The 21389-nt window shown below is 52.2% G+C and overlaps 1 protein-coding gene across 1 annotated transcript; it reads right to left on the bottom strand.

The window, feature by feature from the left end:
• Positions 1-340: 340 nt before the first annotated feature.
• Positions 341-12009, bottom strand: IGFBP4 (insulin like growth factor binding protein 4). Its single transcript, XM_049860479.1, has 4 exons — positions 11368-12009; positions 4262-4419; positions 3306-3440; positions 341-1572 (listed from the first exon to the last, which is right to left on the bottom strand). The coding sequence occupies exons 1-4, from the start codon at positions 11714-11716 to the stop codon at positions 1438-1440; spliced, it is 777 nt and encodes a 258-aa protein (XP_049716436.1). The 5' UTR covers positions 11717-12009; the 3' UTR covers positions 341-1437.
• Positions 12010-21389: the final 9380 nt, after the last annotated feature.

Below are 21389 nucleotides of genomic sequence, written 5' to 3'. Positions count from 1 at the left end.
CACACAGGGTAGGTCAGGGGACCACACTGTTCCCACCTCCCAAAATCTGCCCCCTTTTTTTCTCTCTACTCATTGTTTGCCCACCAGCAGTCTGAGCACAGACAGCACAGTTGTTGGAGATGGGGTGCCCCCTGGGAAGAGGTTGCATAGGAAGATGAGGGTGAATTCAAGGGCCCTTTGCAGTCCTTTTACCATGCAGAGCAAGTCGGGGGACACAGAGTGCCCACCTCCCCAAATCTGCCTCCTACTCTTCGCCCCTGGCGCATCCTCGTCTCTTAATTTTAAATAAATCAACGAAACACAGTTGTCTACATATTTTTTGGTTTCGTTCTGTTTTGTTAAAAAAAAAAAAAAAAAAAAAGGACATCATGTCCTACTGGAAGGTCCTTAAGTCTCCTTCCATCCAATCAAGCCAGAAAATGTCCAGGGTGCCAGGGAGATAGGGAGGGAGGTGTAGGAGAAGGAGGTGTGGAAGGGAGGCAGAACCGCAGGTGGGGAGCCACGGGGAGTATGGGGTCATCCTGGGACTCTGTGGCTGTGACCACAAATGGGGTAAGGAGCAGGACCCCAGGCAAGTCCCCGCACCCCCCAGCTTTGTGGGACCTCTACTCCATCAGGCACATTCAATCTGAGCTTGCATTCTTTCCCCTGACCCTGAATGCTCAGAGATGAGGCCCATCTCTCCAGCCGTCTGTCCTGCAGGTCTTCTTCTGGCCCTCTTCCCTCCTTCTCCCCAGGGTCTCAGCTGCCAAGCAACCATCTGGCACCCCACCCTGACCCAAAGGTGGGCTTATCTCTGCAGGTCCTTCCTCCCAGAGGGACCTGGGGAAGTAGAGAGGGGAGCCTAGCAAGCCTTGGCTTTGGGAGTAGGTCTGGGTCTCATAACTGTTGAACCATCTGCCACCCCTACAGCCCCTACCCTCTGACTAGAGGAGAAGCAGTGGTCAAGGTACATGTTTACTCTTCTCTGCTGACTCTGGGAATGAGTTTCCTCCCAGAGGCCTGCACTCGTCTTATAGGAGCAGCTCCCACATGCCAAAATCAGAGGAAACCAGAACAAGAGTCCCTAGGACCAAAAACTAGAGCTGGCACATAATATGTGGTCAATAAATGTTTTAAATGGCTGGCTGGATGGCTGGCTGAATGAATGAATGAATGAATGCAGGATCAATCTGGAAGCACAACAGGGCTCCTCATTGCCACTCTCAGACCTCTCAGGCTATCTAAGCCCAAATAGGACACACCCTGGCTCTGGCTCACCCCAAAGGCACACTCATGCCCATAAACACACACATGCACACACATACACATACCCCAAGGGAAAATTTCTGGGCCAGAAGCAGAGCCAGGACTCAGACCCATGCTCCGAGTCAGCTCTGCAGCCTCCAGGGGACAGGGGTAGCAGGAGGCACTGAGCTCCCTGCCTGTTGGCAGGGCTCACTTGCGGAAGCTGTCAGCCAACTGGTGGCAGTCCAGCTCCCCCTTCGGCTCCAGGCCCCCCGGAAGCTTCACCCCCGTCTTCCGGTCCACACACCAGCACTTGCCGCGCTGCCCATCCAGGGCCGGGTGGCACTGCCAAGACAAGGGTATTATGGGTCAGTTCCCAGGCAGGAAAAGAGAGATCCCAACCAGCCTGCCCCAAACCCAGCCCAGCTCCCAAGGCAGACAGTTGCTCCAAGATGGCCTCCGGAGGCTGAGGCTGCTTCTTGAGTGTGGCTCCCCTGAGCTCGCTGGAATAGAGAGAACTTGGCCAAGATGGGAAAGTCCAGAGGGTTTCTGGAAGCAGGGCCCTGGGAAGCTTCTGTGGCCCAGCTGGAGCAGAGACTAGATCCTTGCAGTTTAAAGATGCAGTTGGATTTGAAAGACTAGGGTTCAGGTTGGAGCTATTTCCAGTGTGTGCTCTGGGTTTGGATCTTTAAGAATAGGGTTGTGGTTAAGAGTAGAATCCAAACTGAGGTTAAGATTAAAGTTGCAGTTGAATTAGGAATTATGACTAAAACTTGAGCTGGGCGAGGGGTAGAGTCTAGGTCAGAAATGGAATTAGGGTAAAGCCTGAGGTCTAGATCAGAACAACTGACCTTATTGGACTAAAGTTTGGGTTCGAGTTAGATGGTAGAGGGGGCAAAAGTGAATTTCAGAATCAAAATTAAAGTTGGAGTGAAGGTTGAGTCAAGGGTCAGAATTGGTCTGGGGATAAAGGGTCAAGTGTCAGAACTTTCACTGGGATAAAAATCGGGTCAAGGATAAAATTGGTGTTGATATAAAAGTTGGAGATAGGCTCAGCATTTGTTTTGGGGGGCCCTCTCTGTTCCTGTACTCGTTGCATACCACCTCATGCCCTTCCTCTTCCTGCCATCATGGGTTGTGTAAACTCAGACGCAGGCTTTCCCCGCCTAGCTAGCCCAGTGGCAGCTCACTTTGTGGGTTTGTCTGTAGGGCATGTAAGGGGTGGTGTGTGGGTCTAGATCCACAAAGATCTTGAGAAGGATATCTGGCCCAGGGCTCCCCAGGCCACATCCTGCATGGAGTACCTCAGAGCCCTGCCCAGATGTAATATCCTTTGTAGTGGGCCGAACTCTGAAGGGCCAGAGACAGGGCTGGGGCAGACCAACCTTGTTGAACATCCCAGCCTCCTGGGGGCATGTCAGGGGGCCCAGCGTACCAAGGATATGAGTGAGTATGGACATTGCTGCCTTCATGTCTTCTCCACAGTCCCCCTCCTGCCTCTGCTTCCACCCAAAGTTCCTATCTCCAGCTGTTGGATCTGGCTTCACCTCCAGCCTTACTGTACCCCAAATGATTTTGCTGCTCAGCATGGGGAAGGGGCAGGCAAAGATTCCTCTCTGATTTCTCATGACTTAGCCCTCCATTCCCAGATGAAATGTCAGACATTCAGTGACAAGGGAGAACTACTCATAAGAATGGAGTAGGGTGAGTGAGAGTGTTGGGAGCCAGAAATTGGCAAAGGTGCTAAGGCCACCACAGATGTCACCAGAGGTGGTAGGAATAGCACTGGAGGGAAGGCAAGATAACTAGTTCAAGTCCCAGATGGACCATTAACTCACTCTGTGACTTTGGGCCAGACTTTACCCCTCTGGGCCTCAGTATCCTCTGAAATAAGTGAGATGGACAAAATGAGCTGAGGTTCTGAGGCTGGGGTAGGGCTTAGGGAGGGTTCAATGGGTTAGGTTTGAGTTGGGGAGGCTCCTCATCCTGAGATCTCCATCCTGGACCACCCTATAGAGAGGCCAGGAATGTCCCTGGAGCTGAGGCCAGAGCCAAGCCAGCAGGAGAGTGAGACCCACCTGCTTGGGGTGGAAGTTGCCGTTGCGGTCGCAGTTGGGGATGGGGATGATGTAGAGGTCCTCGTGGGTGCGGCTCTGTGAGGCGGCCAGCCGCTCCAGGGCCCGGTGCAGCTCACTCTGGCAAGAGCCCTGGGGCTTGGGGAGAGGATAAAACTGCTCAGTGGAAGGGAGAAAGGCCAAAGGACCAGGCCTGGGGGTCAGAGCTAAATAGGGGCTGAGGGTCCTGAAAGGGGGGACAAGGTCTGGAGGCTGGGCAGGGCCCATTGAGGTGTACAGTGAGGCTTGGATTCAGGGAACACTGACAGGAAGGACAGAGGGACATTGAGGAGTGGGTCTTAAGTCAAAAAGCTTCCAGAAAGGAGAAGCATAAAGAGATGGGACCACGTGGGAAAAGCAAGAGGTCACGAGAAGCCCATGGAGAAGGACAGGGAGGGGTGATTTCTAAGCCAGAGGGATAGACAAAATAATAAGGTTAATAACTTGTAAGACCCATGCATGGATCCCTCAGAACCACCTATCAGAAACGGCATTAGCCAGACTCTGGAGCAAGTTTCCAAGGCCCCCTGTTATGGCCAGCATTAATCTTTTAGTTACTGGGAATGTCTGGGGTGGGGGGGGTTCAAAAGAAGGGTCAAGAAACACCAGGGGGCTCCGGGCAAGAGTGATTTACCAACCAGTGCAGAAGTATTTGAGCATTTAACAATGGGTTCAGCTGTACCAGTGTATATAACTGATGAGCAGGAAAGAAATCCCAAGAAAAGGAATGAAGACTCTCTCTGGATGCTGGTGATACATATTACATGCATCTTATACACAGTAGGCACCCAAAGAATGTTTGCTAAACCAACATCTCTGGATCTGGTGAAGGTATGGGGGGAGGTGTGCACATGTGTGTGTCTGTGTGTGTGTGTGCACCTGCCTATCTGCATGCATGCTCATGAGTCAGAAGTCCTCACCACGGGTCGGGCGTCCTCCCGAAGAACCCCAGTGATTTTCATCTTGCCCCCATTTGTGTTCCGGTCTCGAATTTTGGCGAAGTGCTTCTGCAGGCACCTGCGGTCATGGGCACTGCAAGGGCTGAAGCTGTTGTTGGGATGGTCACTCTCATCCTTGTCTGTAGTCAGGCCAAGATGGGGAGAGGTCAGCACCGAGGAAGGACAAAGCATTTGACCAACATCCAGACCCCCATTATCCTGGCGAACCTACAGCCTAGAGCTGGGGGTACCTAAGGAAGGCAAGGAAAACAGCTCCCCATCTCCTCCCCACTCCCTTGTGACCCCTCTGGAGAATATTCCCCCTGAAGTCCTTGACTCGTCCCTCACCCCTCCCAGTCCAGCCCTCAGATGAGTGAGTCATAGCTGCAGCTGTCCAGATGGCAGGAGGGTCCCCTGGGCCCTGCAGGGAGGTCTAAGGCAGGCAGGTCGGCTCCCCCATCAGATCGGATCTCTGATCTCTGGTCCCTTCCTCTATTCAGCTCCTCCCAACATCCCCCTCTCTGTCTGCTCTCTCCTGCTGTCTCCTTTCCTGCTCTTTTCAGAGTCTAGCTGAGCCAGCCAGGGTATCCCCAGAACTGTGGGTTCTGCTGACCCTCTTCCAAATGGCCAGAATCAAAGTTTCCATGAGTGATGTGAAATCTGGCCCAAAGGCTCTCCCCATTGGCTGGGTGGGAGAAAAGACGTGGGAGTGGGTGTGTATGCCTGCATGTGAAAGTGCCTGTGTAACTCACACTGTGCGGCCCAGGGACCAAGACACATTCACACATCCCTTAAGTTCCCCCCTCAAGTCTCCCCTCCATAGACTTCAGACCCCACCCAAAGTCCATGTCTGTTGTCCAGAGCCAGTAGGTGGGAGTGGTGAGCCTAGACCCTTACCCTCTCCCTGGGAGCCGCCGAAGGCTCTGACCAAACTCAAAAGAAACCCATCCAGAAGTCCCAGAATTGTAACCCCGGCTCCTCCCTCCAGGCAGCCAAAACCGGAACACAGGGCTGAGCTGGAGAAAGAGATTGGAACGCTTCTCCACAGATCAGAGCCACCTCTGAAAAGGCTCGGTCTTGGCAGCTCACCGCCGGCCTGAGTGCAAAGCCCTGCCAGCATTCCAGATGTTGGCAGCCAGACAGGAGGGTACATCTGGTTTGCGTCAGGATTTTTTTCCTGAGGAGTTAGCAGGTTCCTCCACGCGTGGCAGCAGTCCCAGAGCTGCCTCTGGGTCAAATGGTATTTTTCGGCCTAGCCAAAGCTGGGGGGTTTACTTCTCTTTTTATTCTCCTAGTTTTGGGGATGTGGAAGAAACATGCAGATAAAGAGAAGAAAAGGCAAGGAGGAATCTAGACCCTCAGAAAGTCTTTGTCAAGATTCCACATCACAGGTTATTTATAAAATTGAGTCATCAAGAATGCGAAGAAGGTTTTGTCACCAATCGAGGGCTGGCTTAGAAAGAGGAATCAAAGGGAAGGGACAAATGGAGCGGACAGATATAAATCATTCCTTCTGGATATTTAACATCCCCAAAAGGACAGTCCTCAGATGACATCAAGTTCCTGAGGGTCAGCCAAGGAGAAGACACAACAGCAAGATCTCTCAATCGGGATTGTCCCAAAGACGGACCCTGGGCTCTCAGTCAGGAACCACAGAAAAGACCTGGGATTCAGGCTTTTCCCTGGAGACCCTTCCAAGGAGCTCTTCTGGCCAGAAAGACCCACGCTGACCAGTGGCTCCTCCACTCCCCCAATCTGCATAAAACCACTAGGCTTGTAGATCAGGTCAGTGTCCCAGGGGTGTAGGCTGGCGCTGGCGAAGGGGGAGAAAAGGGAAATAGAAACCTAAAAGAATTAGAACCTAGTCTTGGAATGACAGAGGCTGAGCCAAGATGGGAACAAAGGCCCCACCATTTCACCTGGGGAGTTTTAGAGGAGACCACGGTGATTCATTTGCCATAGCCCAGCAACTAACTCTACAGGGCATCCTTCCGACCTGGAGAGGCTTTGTTATGTTTTTTGCGTTGAGTTTGCTTTCTTTTCGTGACCATAAAGGAGAACACTACTTTGCACTGTGACATTTGTTCCTCTTGGTAAAAGGGCAGAATGTTCTTGGGTTAGAGGAGTAAGGAAGTTTTCTAGCCAACAGGGCTGCCTCGGGAGGTAGAGAGCTCCCCCTAGAGGTGTGGAGCATTAGAGGGGTAGCTACCCCTTGCCGCTGAGTCGATTCTGACTCATAACAACCCTGTAGGACAGAGTAGAACTGCCCCATAGGGTTTCCAAGGAGCGGCTGGTGGATTTGAACTGTTGATCTTTTGGTTAGCAGCCATTGCACTTAACCATTGTGCCACCAGGGCCTAGGCCTCAGGAATCTAATGAGATCTGGAGTAGAAGCTCAACTGCAACTACGTTTCCAACGTTCCTGGCCTGACTGCAAACTCTAGGGGAATTACTAATGGATATTTGAGATGTTTCTCCCCTAACTGTGTTACTGTTTGTTGTTGGCTGCCATCAAGTCAGCCCCCAACTCACAGCAACCTCATGCACAATGACATCGGTCGGACTGCTGTGACCTACATAGGCTGATTTTTGGGAGATTACCAGGCCTTTCTTCCTAGTCTCTCTAACGTAGAAGGTACCATTGAAGAGAAAAACTGGACTTACGTACTGAAACCTGGGGCTGCATGGGGCATAGTGTGAGCCTGGAAGCATAACTTATGTTCTTAAGTTGGTATGACCCTAGGTCATATCTACCCAGTTTTACCAGTTGTCATCAAGGCAATTTCAACTCATGATGACCCTAGGGTTACCTGGGAAAGACTGAGTAGGCAGCCTGCTTGGCCTCCCCTTTTTTGGTTTTCCCAGCGCCTGGCCCACTTATCCCTAGCTCATGTCTAGGCTTAGAGTAGAACACATCAGCTAGAGAGAGCAGATTCCTTCCTTACTCTCACGAGGACACAGATAAATAGAGTAAATACATATCAGCTCACGCAGACAGGCTGGGACTCAAGAATCACAGATGTCTACAAGCAGTCACGTGTCCAGACACACATTATTCCAGGCGTGCACACCCTCGTGCCCTCAGGCACTCTGACCCTGCTCTGGTCAGACACACAGACCTGGGGTAGGGCACAATGACTTTGGCAGTCTCCCTGCACCATGGCTTATTGACTTTCCATTTAATCTGTAACTTTTCCTTGCCCAGCCTTGCTTAACTGGCAGACTGAGGACCCACCCCCGGATCCACCCCTAGGTACTAGGTTTGGGACAATGAGGGTTGTAGCCTTGTGTACCTTGAAAATATTAACCTTCCCAGCTCCAGAGCTGGGTAAACACTTGCTGGTTCCCTGCTCATGCAGGAATTCCAGCCATCTCGTGCTACTCACCCAGGCAGTGCCCTCTGGAAAAATCCCAACCCCTGTGGGTTCTCCGAACAGGAGTTGGAGTTGGGCCTGTCCCCTTGAAAGGTTTGACCTCTGAAAGGCTTGTCTAAGAGGTGGGGCTTCCAAGGTAGACCAGGTCATTTTCTCCAGCCCCTTGCTTGGAGCTAGGCCAACTGATACCCAGCTACCAGGGAAACTGGTCTCTGCCCCGAGAGAAGAGGCTTCACCACCTTGGTACCACCAGATGCAAAGTTTCTGGTTAAAGCTGGAGGATTTCCTCTTTACTACTGCCTGATTTCATCCACGATTCCTCCTCAACCCCAGCCCCCTTCCCCAGAAAATACCCAGGGTGAGGCTGTGAGCTGGGTGGTCCCAGCCACCCAGACAGACATTTCAGCCACAGTCTAGAGGGTCACCCACCTGCCCAGCAAGAAAGGCCTTTTCTTTTTTCCCTGGACTCTGGCTGAAGAAGCCAAGACCACCCGTGTTGAATGGCAGGCCCAAGGGGCATCCCTCTCACTGAAATGCCACGTTGCTGGCCTCAGACTGAGGAGTCAGATAAGGACTGTTCGCAGCAGCAAGAGGCACCAAAGTCCACCCACTTCTCTCAACTCCTCTGAATGTCCCACCATCCTCATCATTGCTCTACTTTATTGAGCTCTTACTCCATGCCAGGTACACCAGCCCTGTCAGGCAGATCCTGTTGTCATTCCATTCTACACACGAGGAAACTGAACTGGACTGGATGGAGGAGAAGGAGGCGAGACTTATCTCTGTAGTTCCTATGTCTTAAAAGGAAAAGACTCCTTATACCCAAGGTATCAATAACTCTGGCTTTGTCAATACTGCAGAAAAAAATATTAGGCAGCCATGCTCCTCCTACCCCCCTCCCCCAAGGCACAGAATTTCTGGGAAGGCCCTGTTCTCATGACTTAATTGGATTCCCAGTACTGAAGTAGGGGAGACAATATTTGCTGCATTGACTAAAAATTAACCCAGCCTCTATGTTCCCTAACCCTGTTCCAGAGGGACCCAGACCACAGTTAAAGAGCTCCCCAGTCCAAGCACTGTGTCCACTCCCCCCAGATTCCATCAGCACCACCGATGGAGAATTTGTGGAATTCTGACACACACGTTCCACCCCTCTCACCTCCAGTGACCTCAACTATATTAATCCACAACCTGGCTCTCTGGCTCAGGAAGCTGGGGGCAGGAAGGCCAGTGGAGGTGGGGTAAACTAGAGAGGGAAGGAAGAGACCTGTCCCTAGAGCAAATAGGAGGCAGCTGAACCATGCCAGGCCAAGGAAGGATGCGTGCCAAGTGGCTACTTTCCCCAAAACCACCTGCAGAAGCTCAGCCCCAAGAAGATAAGGCAGAAAGAAGAGCCTGATACCCTCCACCAAGCTATTCCCCAGGCAGGAGGGCCTAAGCCTTAGACCTAGGAGGTTCAGTGGGCTATCAACAGTGTAAGGCTAAAGAGGATAGTAGGGGTGGGGCAGAGGCCTACACATCTTGTCTCACCAGAGGCCCTGCAGGGTTGCTGCACAACTCTAGAGGGCACCTTTCACATGGTGCAATGTGGTCCAGGCTGTGGCAGGGAGTACTTCTGTGATGACTAAGACATGAGAGGGCATGGGCAGAGCTTGCCAAGCAGGTACCTAGTTCCTCCAGATTCCTCAGGCTTCCCCTTTCCCCCCTCAGATATTTGTATCCACTGCATGGGTGAAGGACGAGGCAAGAGGGAAGGGAGGGATTGTTAGGGACCTCTGTAACCCAAAGGGGACCTAAAGACACCCCCATTCCTAGGTTTACATGGTGCCCAGGAGGCAACCACAGACTGTTGACGTCATGCCCTCCAAAAACCCTAGGGAATCAAATTTTCCTCCACTACGGGATGGGGTGCTCCTACCCAACCAGGGAAGAATGGGTGCCCAAGACCCTCTGAGGGCTCTTCTGGCACACGTTCAAGTTGGTGAGAGAGGAGGAGGCTACCAGCCATCCTTATCTGGTGGCAGATGCCTGCTGGCTGATGGAGGATTGAGATACAAAGGGAAAGTGACCCATTATATCCAGTGAGCTCAGCCTTCACTCCCAGTCTGGTCTGGTGCCAGTGACCCTCCTCTCCCACATACTGGTATCTCTGCCTAAGGATCAGCGACTTACTCCCTCAAGACCTACCTCCCAGAAGTGCTGGGTGCCAGGCTGGCATTTCTCCTAGCACGTTTTCTGCTGACCCATCTCTCCCTGCCTGGGGGCAGGAAGGGCAGAGAGGCCTGAGGCCCAGACCCCTGGGGTCCACCTCCTTCCTGTTTTCCCTGCATCCTGCTCTCCTCCAGTTAACAAGCTGCAGAAGATTGAGGAAGTGGAGCGGTCTGGGACCCAGGGCAGGAAGCTCGGGCTGGAGTCCCAGCATCCGGACTGCAACAATGGAAGCTTCAAGCACCAGGAAAAGAGACAGACACAGACAGAGGCACAGAGAGAGCAAAACAGAGTCAGAGGGGGAAGGAGAAACAGAGGTGGAGATACAACAGTGGGAAAGATTCTGAAAGTGACAAAGAAAGAAAGACAGTGACAGAGACACAGAGAGAAAGAGACTGAGAGAAAAGTGAGAGAAGTAGCGTGACAGAAACATGGAATAAGATGAAGAAAGCGAAAATGGCCAGATGTTGAGAAGAAGAAAGTTTGAGAGTATTAGTAGCGAAACTAGAGGTTGAGAGACAAAACAGGAAAGAACAAAAGAACGAAGAAAAAAAAGGAAAGAGACAGGAAGATAAGGAGAAACTAAGAAAGGCTCGGTGAGAAACGGAAAAAGAGAAAGTTCAAGAATGGGATTAGGGCAAAGGGCCTTTTAAGGGTTTTCTCTCTCTGTCTTTCTGTCCGTCTTTCTCTCTCTCTGTCTTTCTGTCCGTCTCTCTCTCTCTCTCTATCTGTCTTATTCTATTTCTGTCTCTTCTCTTTTCTATTCCCTATCCCACACCAGTTAGTTTTCTGCAGCTCTGGGCTGGGGGCCAAGACTAGCTTCTCTTCTGCCGCCTCAGATGGCACCTGCCAGGAGAAAGGTGGGGAATGCCTGTATGCCAGGGCAGACAGAGGTGCCCAGGCATGGCAAGGAGACCCTTGTCTTCCCACTAACTTTCAAATACCTAGATGAACTGGCATTGGGCTTTGGGGAAGGGCAACTCCGAGGCACCTCTAATTTGCACAGCCCACTCCACCCCACCTCAATATCAAAGTTAAGCCACAGCTCCTCAGGCCCCTGAGGTTTCACCTGCAGTCAGGGTGAAGGGAGGTCCCTGGACTGGGAACAGAAGGCTGAGCCCACCCTGCCACCCCTATTCTCCAGTTACCTGGCCCTAGACTGCTAACCAGCAGGTGGCTGGCTGGACCAGGTCACTGAATTCACCACTTGGGCACCAGCAGCCAGGTCTACCATGGACACCACTCGTCTCAAATAAGCATCCCTGGGAGGTCTGAGATGAAGGGATGGGACAGAGTTCCCCTTGAGGGTGGCAACAAGCTGCTAGGGACTCGGTAGTGGTTGCCTTGGCTGAGCCTGTCCAATGCCACTCCAGCCCTTGCCACGTACCTGCCTTCTCCCCAACTCACAAGGGGTTTTAAAGGGCCCCTAGCCAGAATGACTGCTGGGGACGCTGCTGGAAGGGCGGCACACTAGAGTGGACATGGGTGGGCCGGGGGGCCCCTTACCGGAGGGCTGCAGGCTTTCCTGGATGGCCTCGATCTCCGCCAGCTCCATGCACACGCCCTGCCCATGCATCAGCGTGTGCAGGGGCTTCTCCACCCCACGAGGCGGGTAGCAGCGCAGGCCGGAGCCGCAGCGGGGGGTGTACACCCCGCACGGCATCCCCTTGCCCAGGGCGCAAGTGGCGCAACAGCCGCAGCCCGGCTCCCGCACCAGCTCCTCGCAGCCCACAGGGGGGCGGCAGCGCGCCAGCTTCTCCTCGGAGCAGGGCGGGCAGTGGATGGCTTCGTCGCCCAGGCTCGGCCGGGGCCCGGCGGCCAGGAGCAGCGCGGCCACGAGGCAGAGGGGCAGCATGGCCGGGCGAGGACCGGGCGCGGGCGCGGGCGCTGGGCGCGGGGAGGGGAGCGCGGGCGCTCAGGCCTGCAGCGAGGGGCACACAGCGGCAGCGCCCGGCGCGCCTGGAGGACCCGACCCGGAGAGCGCGGGGAGACGGGGCGGTCCGGCTAGTGGACAGGGACCGAGCCAGGGAAGTTAGCAAGCGGGCCGAAGGGGAGCGAGCCTGGCCGCCGAGGCTCTGCGCCGCATCCTCGGCCTGGCCCAGGCAGCGGGCGGCGGGGTGGCAAAGGACTGAGCGGCTGCCCGAGACCGGCTCCCCCGGACTTTATACAGGCCCCTGGCCACACCCCCAGCGCCTTCTCAGAGGTGGGGGAGCCGGGACGGGCGAGGGGGAGAGGGAGAGGCGGCCGTTAGTGGGAGGGGGCGCTGTCCTCAGTCCCCACCGCCGCTGCCGCCGCTACAACATCTGAAAGTCCCTTTCTGCCGAGGAAGGAAGCGGCGCAGTTTGGAAGCCTTGTCAGGCGCCTAGAGCGGCTCTGAACCAGAGCTGGAGAGGGGAGGGAAGGAACACTGCGGGAAGGGAAGACGCTGCTCCTGGGCCCCCTCCCCCGACCTTGGAGGATTTGTCCTCAGCCCCAGCAAGCCACCTGCAGTCCCTTGCACAGAGAAAAGGACCTAGTCCTGGCTCCCGGCTCGATGGATTCAGTCTCCCTGAGTCCTTTCCACTCCATCCCAGTGCTTCCAGGCTCAACCCTTAGAGACCGAGTGGGTTAAGGTAGAGAAAAGGGTACAGGCCTACAACGAGAGATACTGAAGGGCCTGGTGTGTCCTTAAGACGTTAATAGACTTAGTTGTACTTCCCCATTTCTTCCCACTTGCCCCTGCCAAACCTCGCCCCACCCCACTAGCACCATCTCCCCAGACTCACTCGGGTCCTGGTCCACCCTGCCTTCCCAGGATGGAATGGACCGAACTCCCAGGGAGGGAGGTGTCAAGCCACTTCCTCCTTTCTGGGTGTTTGCCTCTACTGCCCAGACCCACTCCTGGACTCGGGGAGATTGCACTGCACAACTCCAGGGGGCACCATTCCTCTTGTAGTTGTTGTAGATTTGTATAGCTGTTGGGACAGTTTTCCAGCAGATGGCAACCATGCGTTTTGAGGAAGGGGTACCTTTTTTCAATTCACCGTGTTGCTGCTTGGGCTAGTGTTGGGGCTGGCTTGCCCCTCTGTGGGGTCCCTATTGGTGCCTTTATGACTTTATAGTCCACCCTTGCCCCAATGCCACTGAGATTGGGAGGGGCCCTAGAGTAGCATCTGGAGCCAGGACCCTTCTCCTAGATTCCCTATCAAAACCAATTGCCAGGGAGTAAACTCCAACTCATGGTGACCCCGTGTGTGTCAGAGTGGAGCTGTGCTCCTGAGGGTTTTCAATGGGTGATTTTTTGTAAGTAGATTGCCAGGCCTTTCTTCCAGATTCCCTCTCATATACCCTTAATACTCACTCATCCTCCTCTACAAAGGCTTCCACTATGCTGGGCCGGGTTTCAGGGTAAGGTTGCCTGTTCAGGCGTAGTTGGTGACCCACTGTGTATTTTTTTGGGAGAGGGAGGGCTTGGGCTAGAAAGCTGCAGGCAGCCAGGCCTAAGTAAGGATCTTAGGCCCCGTTCCTGCTTCCTCTCCCAGGGTAGGAGTCTTTCAGCCTCACAGTGGTGGGCTACCCCTTACCCCTTTCTGCATGTGCAGATTGATCAAGTGATAGGAGGGGAACCAGGGCTAGAAGCTGGACCTCTAGGGACAGGATCAAAAAGTTGCAAACTGACGGCACCTACTGGCAGCCATCGAGACTACAGAGGGGCAGAGACACAAGATTCTGGGATTCTCTCCATCCCATCTCATTAGGCACTGGGGTTCGTTTGCCCCATCTGCGTTGTGAAGGGCAAACAGAGCCAGGTTCCTCAAGTCCCTGGGCGAAGCCCAGCCTGTCCCTGATTCAGAAACCTGCCCCTAGCCCTCCGTACATCCTCCCCTGCATCATTACTGAACCCAGTTCTGCCACCAATTCATCGTGTGAACTTGGACACTACCCACTCAGAGCTTGAATATCCCTAATTATAAACTGGAGATAGATCATCCCCACCCAGCCTACCTCTTGAAGCTCTTGTGAGAATAAAATGGGACAAGGAAAGATGGCTCTGATTCTAAAGCCAGACTTGTCCCCTAGACAGTACACCTGGGAGGGGCAAAGGTGCTGGGACACCAAGGAAGGAGTGTAGGAGAAGCAGGAGGCTGGGCTGAAGCCAAGAGATATGACTGGGGCGAGTGCAGGTGAGTGTGGGAAGTCTGGAAGGATTTCTAGGTGAAGCAGGGGCCCACACCTCCACCCCAGCACCTCCCCCCATCCTCTGGTGTCCCTCACACCCTCCTCTCTTTGTCTGGGATAATTCCAGGGACAGAGGGTAACAACAGGAGGCCTTCAAATCGCCTCCCCACCATCCATGCAACACACATTGAACACCTACCACGGTAAAACCTGTGAAAGCCGGAACCTGTGTAAGGGGGAAACCTGTCAGAGAAGGAAAACTCAAATATTTTCCACTAATAGGGAGTGATAGAAAAGTGGTAAGACTGCACCCTGTCAAAGGCGGAAAACTTGTGAAACCCAGAAAAACAAGGCAGTCCTGTCAAGTTCCGGCTTTCACAGGTTTCACTGTATAACCCAGGCTTTGTGGTCTTTACCAGGGACATAAAGATGCCCTCAAGGAGCACACTGCCTAATGAGGGGAGACAGTATGTAACTAAAATAAGCCCAAGAAGTGTACAGGCTCCCTAAGACACGTTTCTTGGGGGCACTGTGGGGACCCAGAAGCACAGTAGTCAGTTCTACATCCAGGTCATGGAAAGCCTTCATTGAAGTGACCTTCAAGTTAACAGTCTTCTGTGCATCAACCTGACCTGGATTCTAATCCCAGCTCTGCCACTGGACTCACTGGAAAGCCTCAAACAAGTTACTTAAGCTCTCTGAGCTTCAGTTTCACCATCTGTAAAATGAGGGAGAGAGGAAAAGGGAATACATTGAATTGTAGAGCCCTTTCCAGCTCTGGCAGTCTGGAAATCTAGGACCTCTGGTGACCATCTGCATGGTCCAAAGCTCCATGCTGGCATGACTCCCTACCTTCCAGAGTCTGCCCTATTTCCAGGTTGATTGTCACCGACAGGTCTTCTCTCCCTCATTAACTGAAGCCTACACAGGAGACGAGCCAACTGAATGATATTGGTCTTTGTGAGAGCCCTGTCGCCATGCAGAGAGGTAACAAGGCTCACCCCAGGGCACACAGCTAGTAAGTAAGAATTGAGCCAAGACTTGTGCCAAATATATTTTCTGCCTGCTATGAACTTGGCCCCCTGTGCCATGCTCACTCTCCTGTCAGAGCCATCGCCAACTAGTCATGGGCTCAGGACTCAAGGAGGATGGGGGTGGGAGGAGAAGAAGGTGCCATCTCGGAGAATCTATCCAGAGGACTAGCAAAATAGAGCCACAGAGAGGACTTGGACTCTGAGCAAAGAGAGCCAGATATTGGGGTGGGGAGATTCTTTACCTCTTCTTACACCTGACACCTGTTGGGTCAAAGAGCAGGATGCCCCTTGGCCCGACAGATTAGGAACCCAGAATCAGAACAGAACTTTTGCCTTTTCCCACCCTCCCTGGAGGGCCTCCAGGCCCTGCCTCCTGCTTCCCCAGCCCTGGGGAACAGAGTGTTCTCTACCCCTTAGGAAACCCAAAGAGACTACGCCAAGGGACCTCTGAACCGGAAGGACACCTAAAAGGGCTCTAGGCTTAGAGAAACTCCACAGAGGGGTCCTCAGACCCAATAAAATCCCAGAAAGAGAGGCTGGGATCCAGTGAAATCCCCAACAGCTACACCCACAGGGGCCTTTACTCCCCAGCTGCATGCCTTCCCTTTTCCCCATTAGCACTACCTGTTAAAACCAAACCCATTGCTGTCCAGTCAATTCCAACCAGTCATGCTTTCTACTTATCCCTAGGCCTCTCTTTCTAGCCTCATCATTCCCTTCCCAGAGCCAGGATCTCTGGTCTCTCACACCAGCCTTTATGCCCCATCCCCTCTCTCCTCCCCATCCCAGTCCACTTCACCCCAGCCTTCCTCTCCCCCCTCCCCAGGAGTACATCCTGGTCTTAGGGGTCTCCCAAGCTTAGTGGTGACCAACCCCTCCTCACCCAAGGAAAAGTAGGTAAATTACAGGAGAGGAAGGGGAAAGAGAGTGACTGTGTGTGCCTCCCTTTCCTCATCTATGAAATGGGGACTATAACCATACCTACCTCATAAGATTGTTGGGAGAAGCAGTATAGTGTGAGGGTTAAGAGATATACCTCATTTAAGAAATACATGCAAAAAACATAACAGGATATCACTACACACCACCAGATTGGTAAAAATTTTAAATACAATACCAAGGGTTGGGAAGCATGTGGAATAAGGAGGCTCTCATAGAATACTCGTAAGAAAACAAATTTGCACAACCACTTGGATGCAACCAACAATTCCACTCCTGGATATATACCCAACAGAAATATGTGTGTGCATGTATATATTCCAAAAGACATATATATAGCAGCATTATTTAAAATAGCCAAAAAAATTAGAATCCATAGCAGAATAGACAAATCTATATTTCTACCATGAAATATTACACAATGAAAAGGAGTGAATGATAGCTACACCCAGCAACATGGATGAATCACACAAACATAATGTTGAGCAAAATTTACTTACTGTATGTCCATTTACATAAAATTCAAAAGCGGGTAAAACTAATCTATAAATTTAGAAACAGGATAGAGCTTATCTTTGGGGGAGAGGGTGGGGTTAGTGACTGGGAGGGGTCTTATTAGGTGTAAATTAGGTGTAGGTAGTGTTTATGATTTGATTGTTGTTGTTAGGTGCCATCAAGTCAGTTCCAAATCATAGTGACCCTATGTACAACAGAATGAAATACTGCCCAGTCCTGCACCGTCCTCGCAATCATTGTTATGCTTGAGCCCGTGGTTGCAGCCACTGTGTTGATCCATCAGTTTGGCTACACAGATGTATTTACTATGTGAACATCCACTGAGCTAAACGTTTCTTATTTCTGCACTTTTCTGCATGTGCATTGTATTTCGATTTAATTTTTTTTAAAGAGTGCTGGCTCTTGGGTCATCCTGCCTGGACTGGATTCCTGACTCTAGACTTAGGATTAGTTACCACGCCTCTCTGTGCCTCAGTGTCCTCGTCTTTCATATTAGGTGAATATTATATAGGGTGGTCATGATGATTACATAAATGAATCCCTGTAAAATGCTTAAAATGGTGCCTGCCACCCATTAAATGCCCAGTGAATATTAGTTACTAGCCACTACCAGCCAAATGAGCAAGAGTTAGAGTCCTGGAGCCAAAATGCCTGTACACAGGTCTGGCTTTGCCATTTACTAGTTCTGTGACTTTGGCTAGGTGGCATCTCCCTCTTATTCTCAAATGCCCTCAGTTGTAAAAGAGGGATAATACCAGCCTGGCCTGATAGAGCTATGCGAGAACCTGTTGAGGCAATGCATGTAATGCATTTAGCACAGTACCTGGCACAGATTAAAACTCAATATAGGTTAGCCATTATGACTACTGATTCCCAAGGTAATCCTATAAACCCATTTTATAGATGGGGCCCCAGGCAGTAAAAAGACTGGCTTAAGGTCACATGCAACTAAGTGTGATTCAAGCTCATTTATGGGACATCAGAGCCTGTGTTCCCTCCATGCCCAGGCTTGGCCCTTCTACAGCCTTCAGCCAGCACCCCTACCCCACTTCCAGAGGTGCCACTGCCTTGGAAACTTTTCCCCAAACATAAACAGCATCTCTTCCTCCTGCCAGGCTGCCCTGCTATGGCTAAAGCCCTTGTCCTGCCAGCTCCAATCATCAGGGCTCTGTGTGCCCAGAGACTGTTGTGTGTTCCTTGCCTGCCCAGCTCTGATGCCAAACTGATAGTTCTGCTGGTCTCAGTCAGGGAACTGGGCATGGAATACCCAGTCCTACCCGGGCTCTCCCCACCAGCACACAAGTAAGCAGGGAAGGAGGTAAGGATCTAGAGCCCAAGGAGGTGATACGGCCAAGGAAGCAGATGGATGCTGGGTAGACAATCAGCTCCCCCCATCCTACCCCTCTCTTTCTGGGTCCCACCTTAACTCCTCCCAAGGACCTTATCTGGGATTTCTTCCCATTCCAGAGCTGGGGGGGAAATGACAGGTCCACCACATTTGGAGGCATAACTGGATTTGTTATCTCATTCCCCAGTTTGTCTTGCTGCCACATTGCAGTCATCTGCAGAGACCTCTTTCTGTGGGCCTCAGTTTTCCCATCTGTATAATGAGGTTGGATTTAGTAATCTAAGAACCACCCTATTCCCTTCTCTCTTCCATGTCCATCCCACTTTGCTTCCCAACCCACCTACTGCGTGTGCCTGCCTGAATGTCAGGTAAGTGCCAGTCTGGGTGAGAAATTCCCAGGGACTTTGGAATTCTCTGAGATGGCAGTGGGGGTGGGGTGGGGAAACAAAAGGAGACTGAAGAGCTGGGGTGAGAAGAAACCCTCTCATCCCCACTTCCATCTCTTCTATATGGCCTGTCTGCTCCAACAGAGAGCAATAAAGGAGAGGTCCCCTAAGCCAGAAGGTGAAAGGAGCTTGTGGGAAGCTCAGGGTACTGAAGCCTGATCTTCAGGGCCCCTCAGAAATCCCTGGCCTCCAAGCGCCACCCTGTGGACCAGATCAGTACCATCTTTGGAGGGAGCGGCAGTTGGTGTGTGGTAAGTAGGAATGGGTGACAGTGGTGAATGGTGAATAGGTGGGAGGAGGTGGGTAAATGGTGAGTGGAGCTGGATGGATTGGGTAGGTAGAGTGGGTAATGGATGGGTAGTGGGCAGATAACAGGTGGAAGCATTCTTTGAGTAAAAGGTAGATTGAGGGCTCTCTATGCCAGAGGTCTGGAGTGAAGATGGTGACAGGAATCTCAAACCACGAAACCACTTTTCTTCCGAGGCAGTTTGTATATTCATATCCAAGTACTGGGTATGATAGGACCTGTAACCCAATAGACAATAAATGATTCTATGGGTGGTTCAGTCTCTGCCCCACCCCCAGGTCCGTCTTAAATGTCCCTAAGTGATCTCAGGGCCATGGGCAGTTTTATGCACACGCACACACGCACACACACACTCTCTTTCTCTCTCTACCCCATTGGGATTCTTGAGCTTGGCCCCATTGCCTTCTCCTACAAGTGTCCCCCAACCCTAAATGTACACTCTAACCTCTGTGGTTCACCTCCACCCCTCTTCTCTCTCCTTCCAGGAAGATGGAATTGGACCTCCTGGTCGCTCAGCTGCCCCGGGGTCTCCAGGACCCGGAGGACTTTGGCACTACCTGGCCATGAAGGGCTCTCAAGACAACCCTGGATACCCAGGGATTGAAAGGTTCCCAGGAACCCCAGAAACATCAGGCCTTCCTGGACTCCAGGGCTACCCTGTCCCTCCAAGGCTGCCAGGCCCAGGTGAGCTCTCAGGGATCCCTGGAATTCAGGAACCAGTGGGGCCTCCTGGGTCAGAGTCTCCTCCAGGACAATGAGGCCAGCCAAATCCACAGGGAAGAAGAGGCCTCCCACCCTGCCAGCCCTCTCCTCTGCCCTCCAGTTCCCTATTTCGAGCCCTCCTGAGACCTCCCTCTACACTCTTTTTTAACTCTTTTTGGGGACCTCTCACTTATCATTGAGCTTTGTAGCCATCCTTTCTCTAGGTCACCCGTCGCCACAACTAGAAGGTGAGTTACTAAAAACCAAACCTGTTACCATCAAGTTGATTCCAACTCATAGTCATAGCGACCCAATAGGACAGAGTAGAACTGCCCCATAGGGTTTCCAAGGATTTGAACGGCCGACCTTTTGGTTAGCAGCTGTAGCACTTAACCACTATGCCACCAAGGTTACTAGACATTGACAGATGCACCTTTCCTTTCCTTTACTCCTTCAGTCTCTCCCTTCCTCCTTTTCTTTAGCCATGCCCCCTCATCCTTCCCTATGCCCTTCCCACAACAAACGCTGCTCACATGTAAGACACTATGCCCTACAACTCCCTGTGTGGTCTCAGACTGGTGCATAATAGATGCACAGTAATACTTGTTGGTTCACTGAGCCTCTATTCTACCCCACCTCACACCCCACCCTACCCCTGCTTGTGTCTCAGGCTTGCCTGGTGAGAGAGGCTTGGAGGGGCTTCCTGGAGCCCCCAGCCAAAATAAAAAGGTGATCTACACTGAGGTAGGTCTCTGTGAGGGCAGAAGAGGCCAGTGTCCCCAGGCCATTGCTCGCCTACTTTATGGCCATTCCTCCCTCTTTCTCTTCCACCTCCTTTTCCCCCCCAAAACAACATCCCCAAATATGCCTTGCTAATCTCACCTCCCACTCTTGGCTTTGAGGAGGCAGTGTGAGTAGTACAACACCTAATATACCCAGAATTATGTGATCTTGAATGTGTCTCTTCTTATATGTCAGTGAATCCTATGAAAATGTCTTTCTTCTCTCTGGATAAATAATTCCAGATGCCTCCCCATACTCTCTTCTCTCTTCTGTTTGCTCAAGACTTAAGCCAGTGGCATACCCTGCCATTCTCCTCATTCCTTCACATGCTCCATCTCTTTCAAAGTGCTCTGACAGAAGGGGATACTCCGTTCTCTGCTTTCTGCTACCCCTAGTACCTCCAGTACCACCAACCCGACACCTTCTAGCTCCAGGTAGCTCCCAGGTGGCAGAAGTAGGAGGGTGTCTACAGAGGTACCCCATGACTGCCCTGTCTCTGCTTCCAGAGGATGGACTTAGCCTGGCTCCCACCTCTCTGCGGAGCTCAGATGAGACATGTCAATGTAAGAGTGCCTCACCCACCCTACCCCCACCTCACTCTCAGCTCCCATCCTGGACCCGGTTAGTCTTGGCCTCCCATCCCACTAATGGCAGAAGATCTGAGATTGGGGAACTGAAAGAAAGAAAAGGTGTTGGGGAAGGTGCCCTCTTAGTATGTTCAGAGAAGGCCTGGTCTCCCTTGGGCTGTCTCTGACTTTGGGGCAATGAGGAAAAATGGGATGGAGAGCTCACCCCTCAGTCCCATTCCCACCCTCTTCCTTTGCAGGCTAGCTCCCTCCTCTGGCCCCCAGGAGTCTTAAGTAAAGGCTCTTCTGCCCCCTACCCCCACCATGGCCTCCTGGAACTGACTCCCCCTCCTTTTTTGCCTCTCAGGGCCAGCAGCTGACAGGTACCTGGAATTGCCTCTTTGTGGGCAATGCTTCCCAAGCCCACTCTTCCCAGACTTCTATCTCCTTCTTCAAATGCTGCTGCCAAATCCTGCAAGACCCTCTGCAGTAAGTTCTGGGAAGGAGACAGGGCTGGCAGAGAAACAGCTTGGGCCCAGAAAGAAGAAGAGGGACTGGGGGAGAAAGTGTCCAAAGCAAGACCATCCTGGGCTAGCAGGAGGGAGGAGGGTTATCCTAAGTGTTTCTCTATCTCATTCAGCCATCTGTACCTTTGATAATGACATGGGGAAACTGAGATTCAGGGAAAATTCTGACACAGGACTTTACTCCAAAGTCATTTTGGCTCCA

The sequence above is a fragment of the Elephas maximus genome, chromosome 19 (assembly GCF_024166365.1).
Source record: "Elephas maximus indicus isolate mEleMax1 chromosome 19, mEleMax1 primary haplotype, whole genome shotgun sequence".
Classification (NCBI taxonomy): domain Eukaryota; kingdom Metazoa; phylum Chordata; class Mammalia; order Proboscidea; family Elephantidae; genus Elephas; species Elephas maximus.
The sequence above is the reverse complement of the archived record's forward strand: the minus strand, read 5'-3'. Positions and strand labels throughout refer to the sequence as shown.

Coding starts and splice junctions, on each gene's coding strand:
- IGFBP4 (XM_049860479.1), bottom strand. CDS start 11,716: ATGCTGCCCCTCTGCCTCGTGGCCGCGCTGCTCCTGGCCGCCGGGCCC. Junction 4,420..11,367: donor GGAAAGCCTGCAGCCCTCCG/GTAAGGGGCCCC, acceptor GCCTGACTACAG/ACAAGGATGAGAGTGACCAT. Junction 1,573..3,305: donor GCAACTTCCACCCCAAGCAG/GTGGGTCTCACT, acceptor TTGTCTTGGCAG/TGCCACCCGGCCCTGGATGG.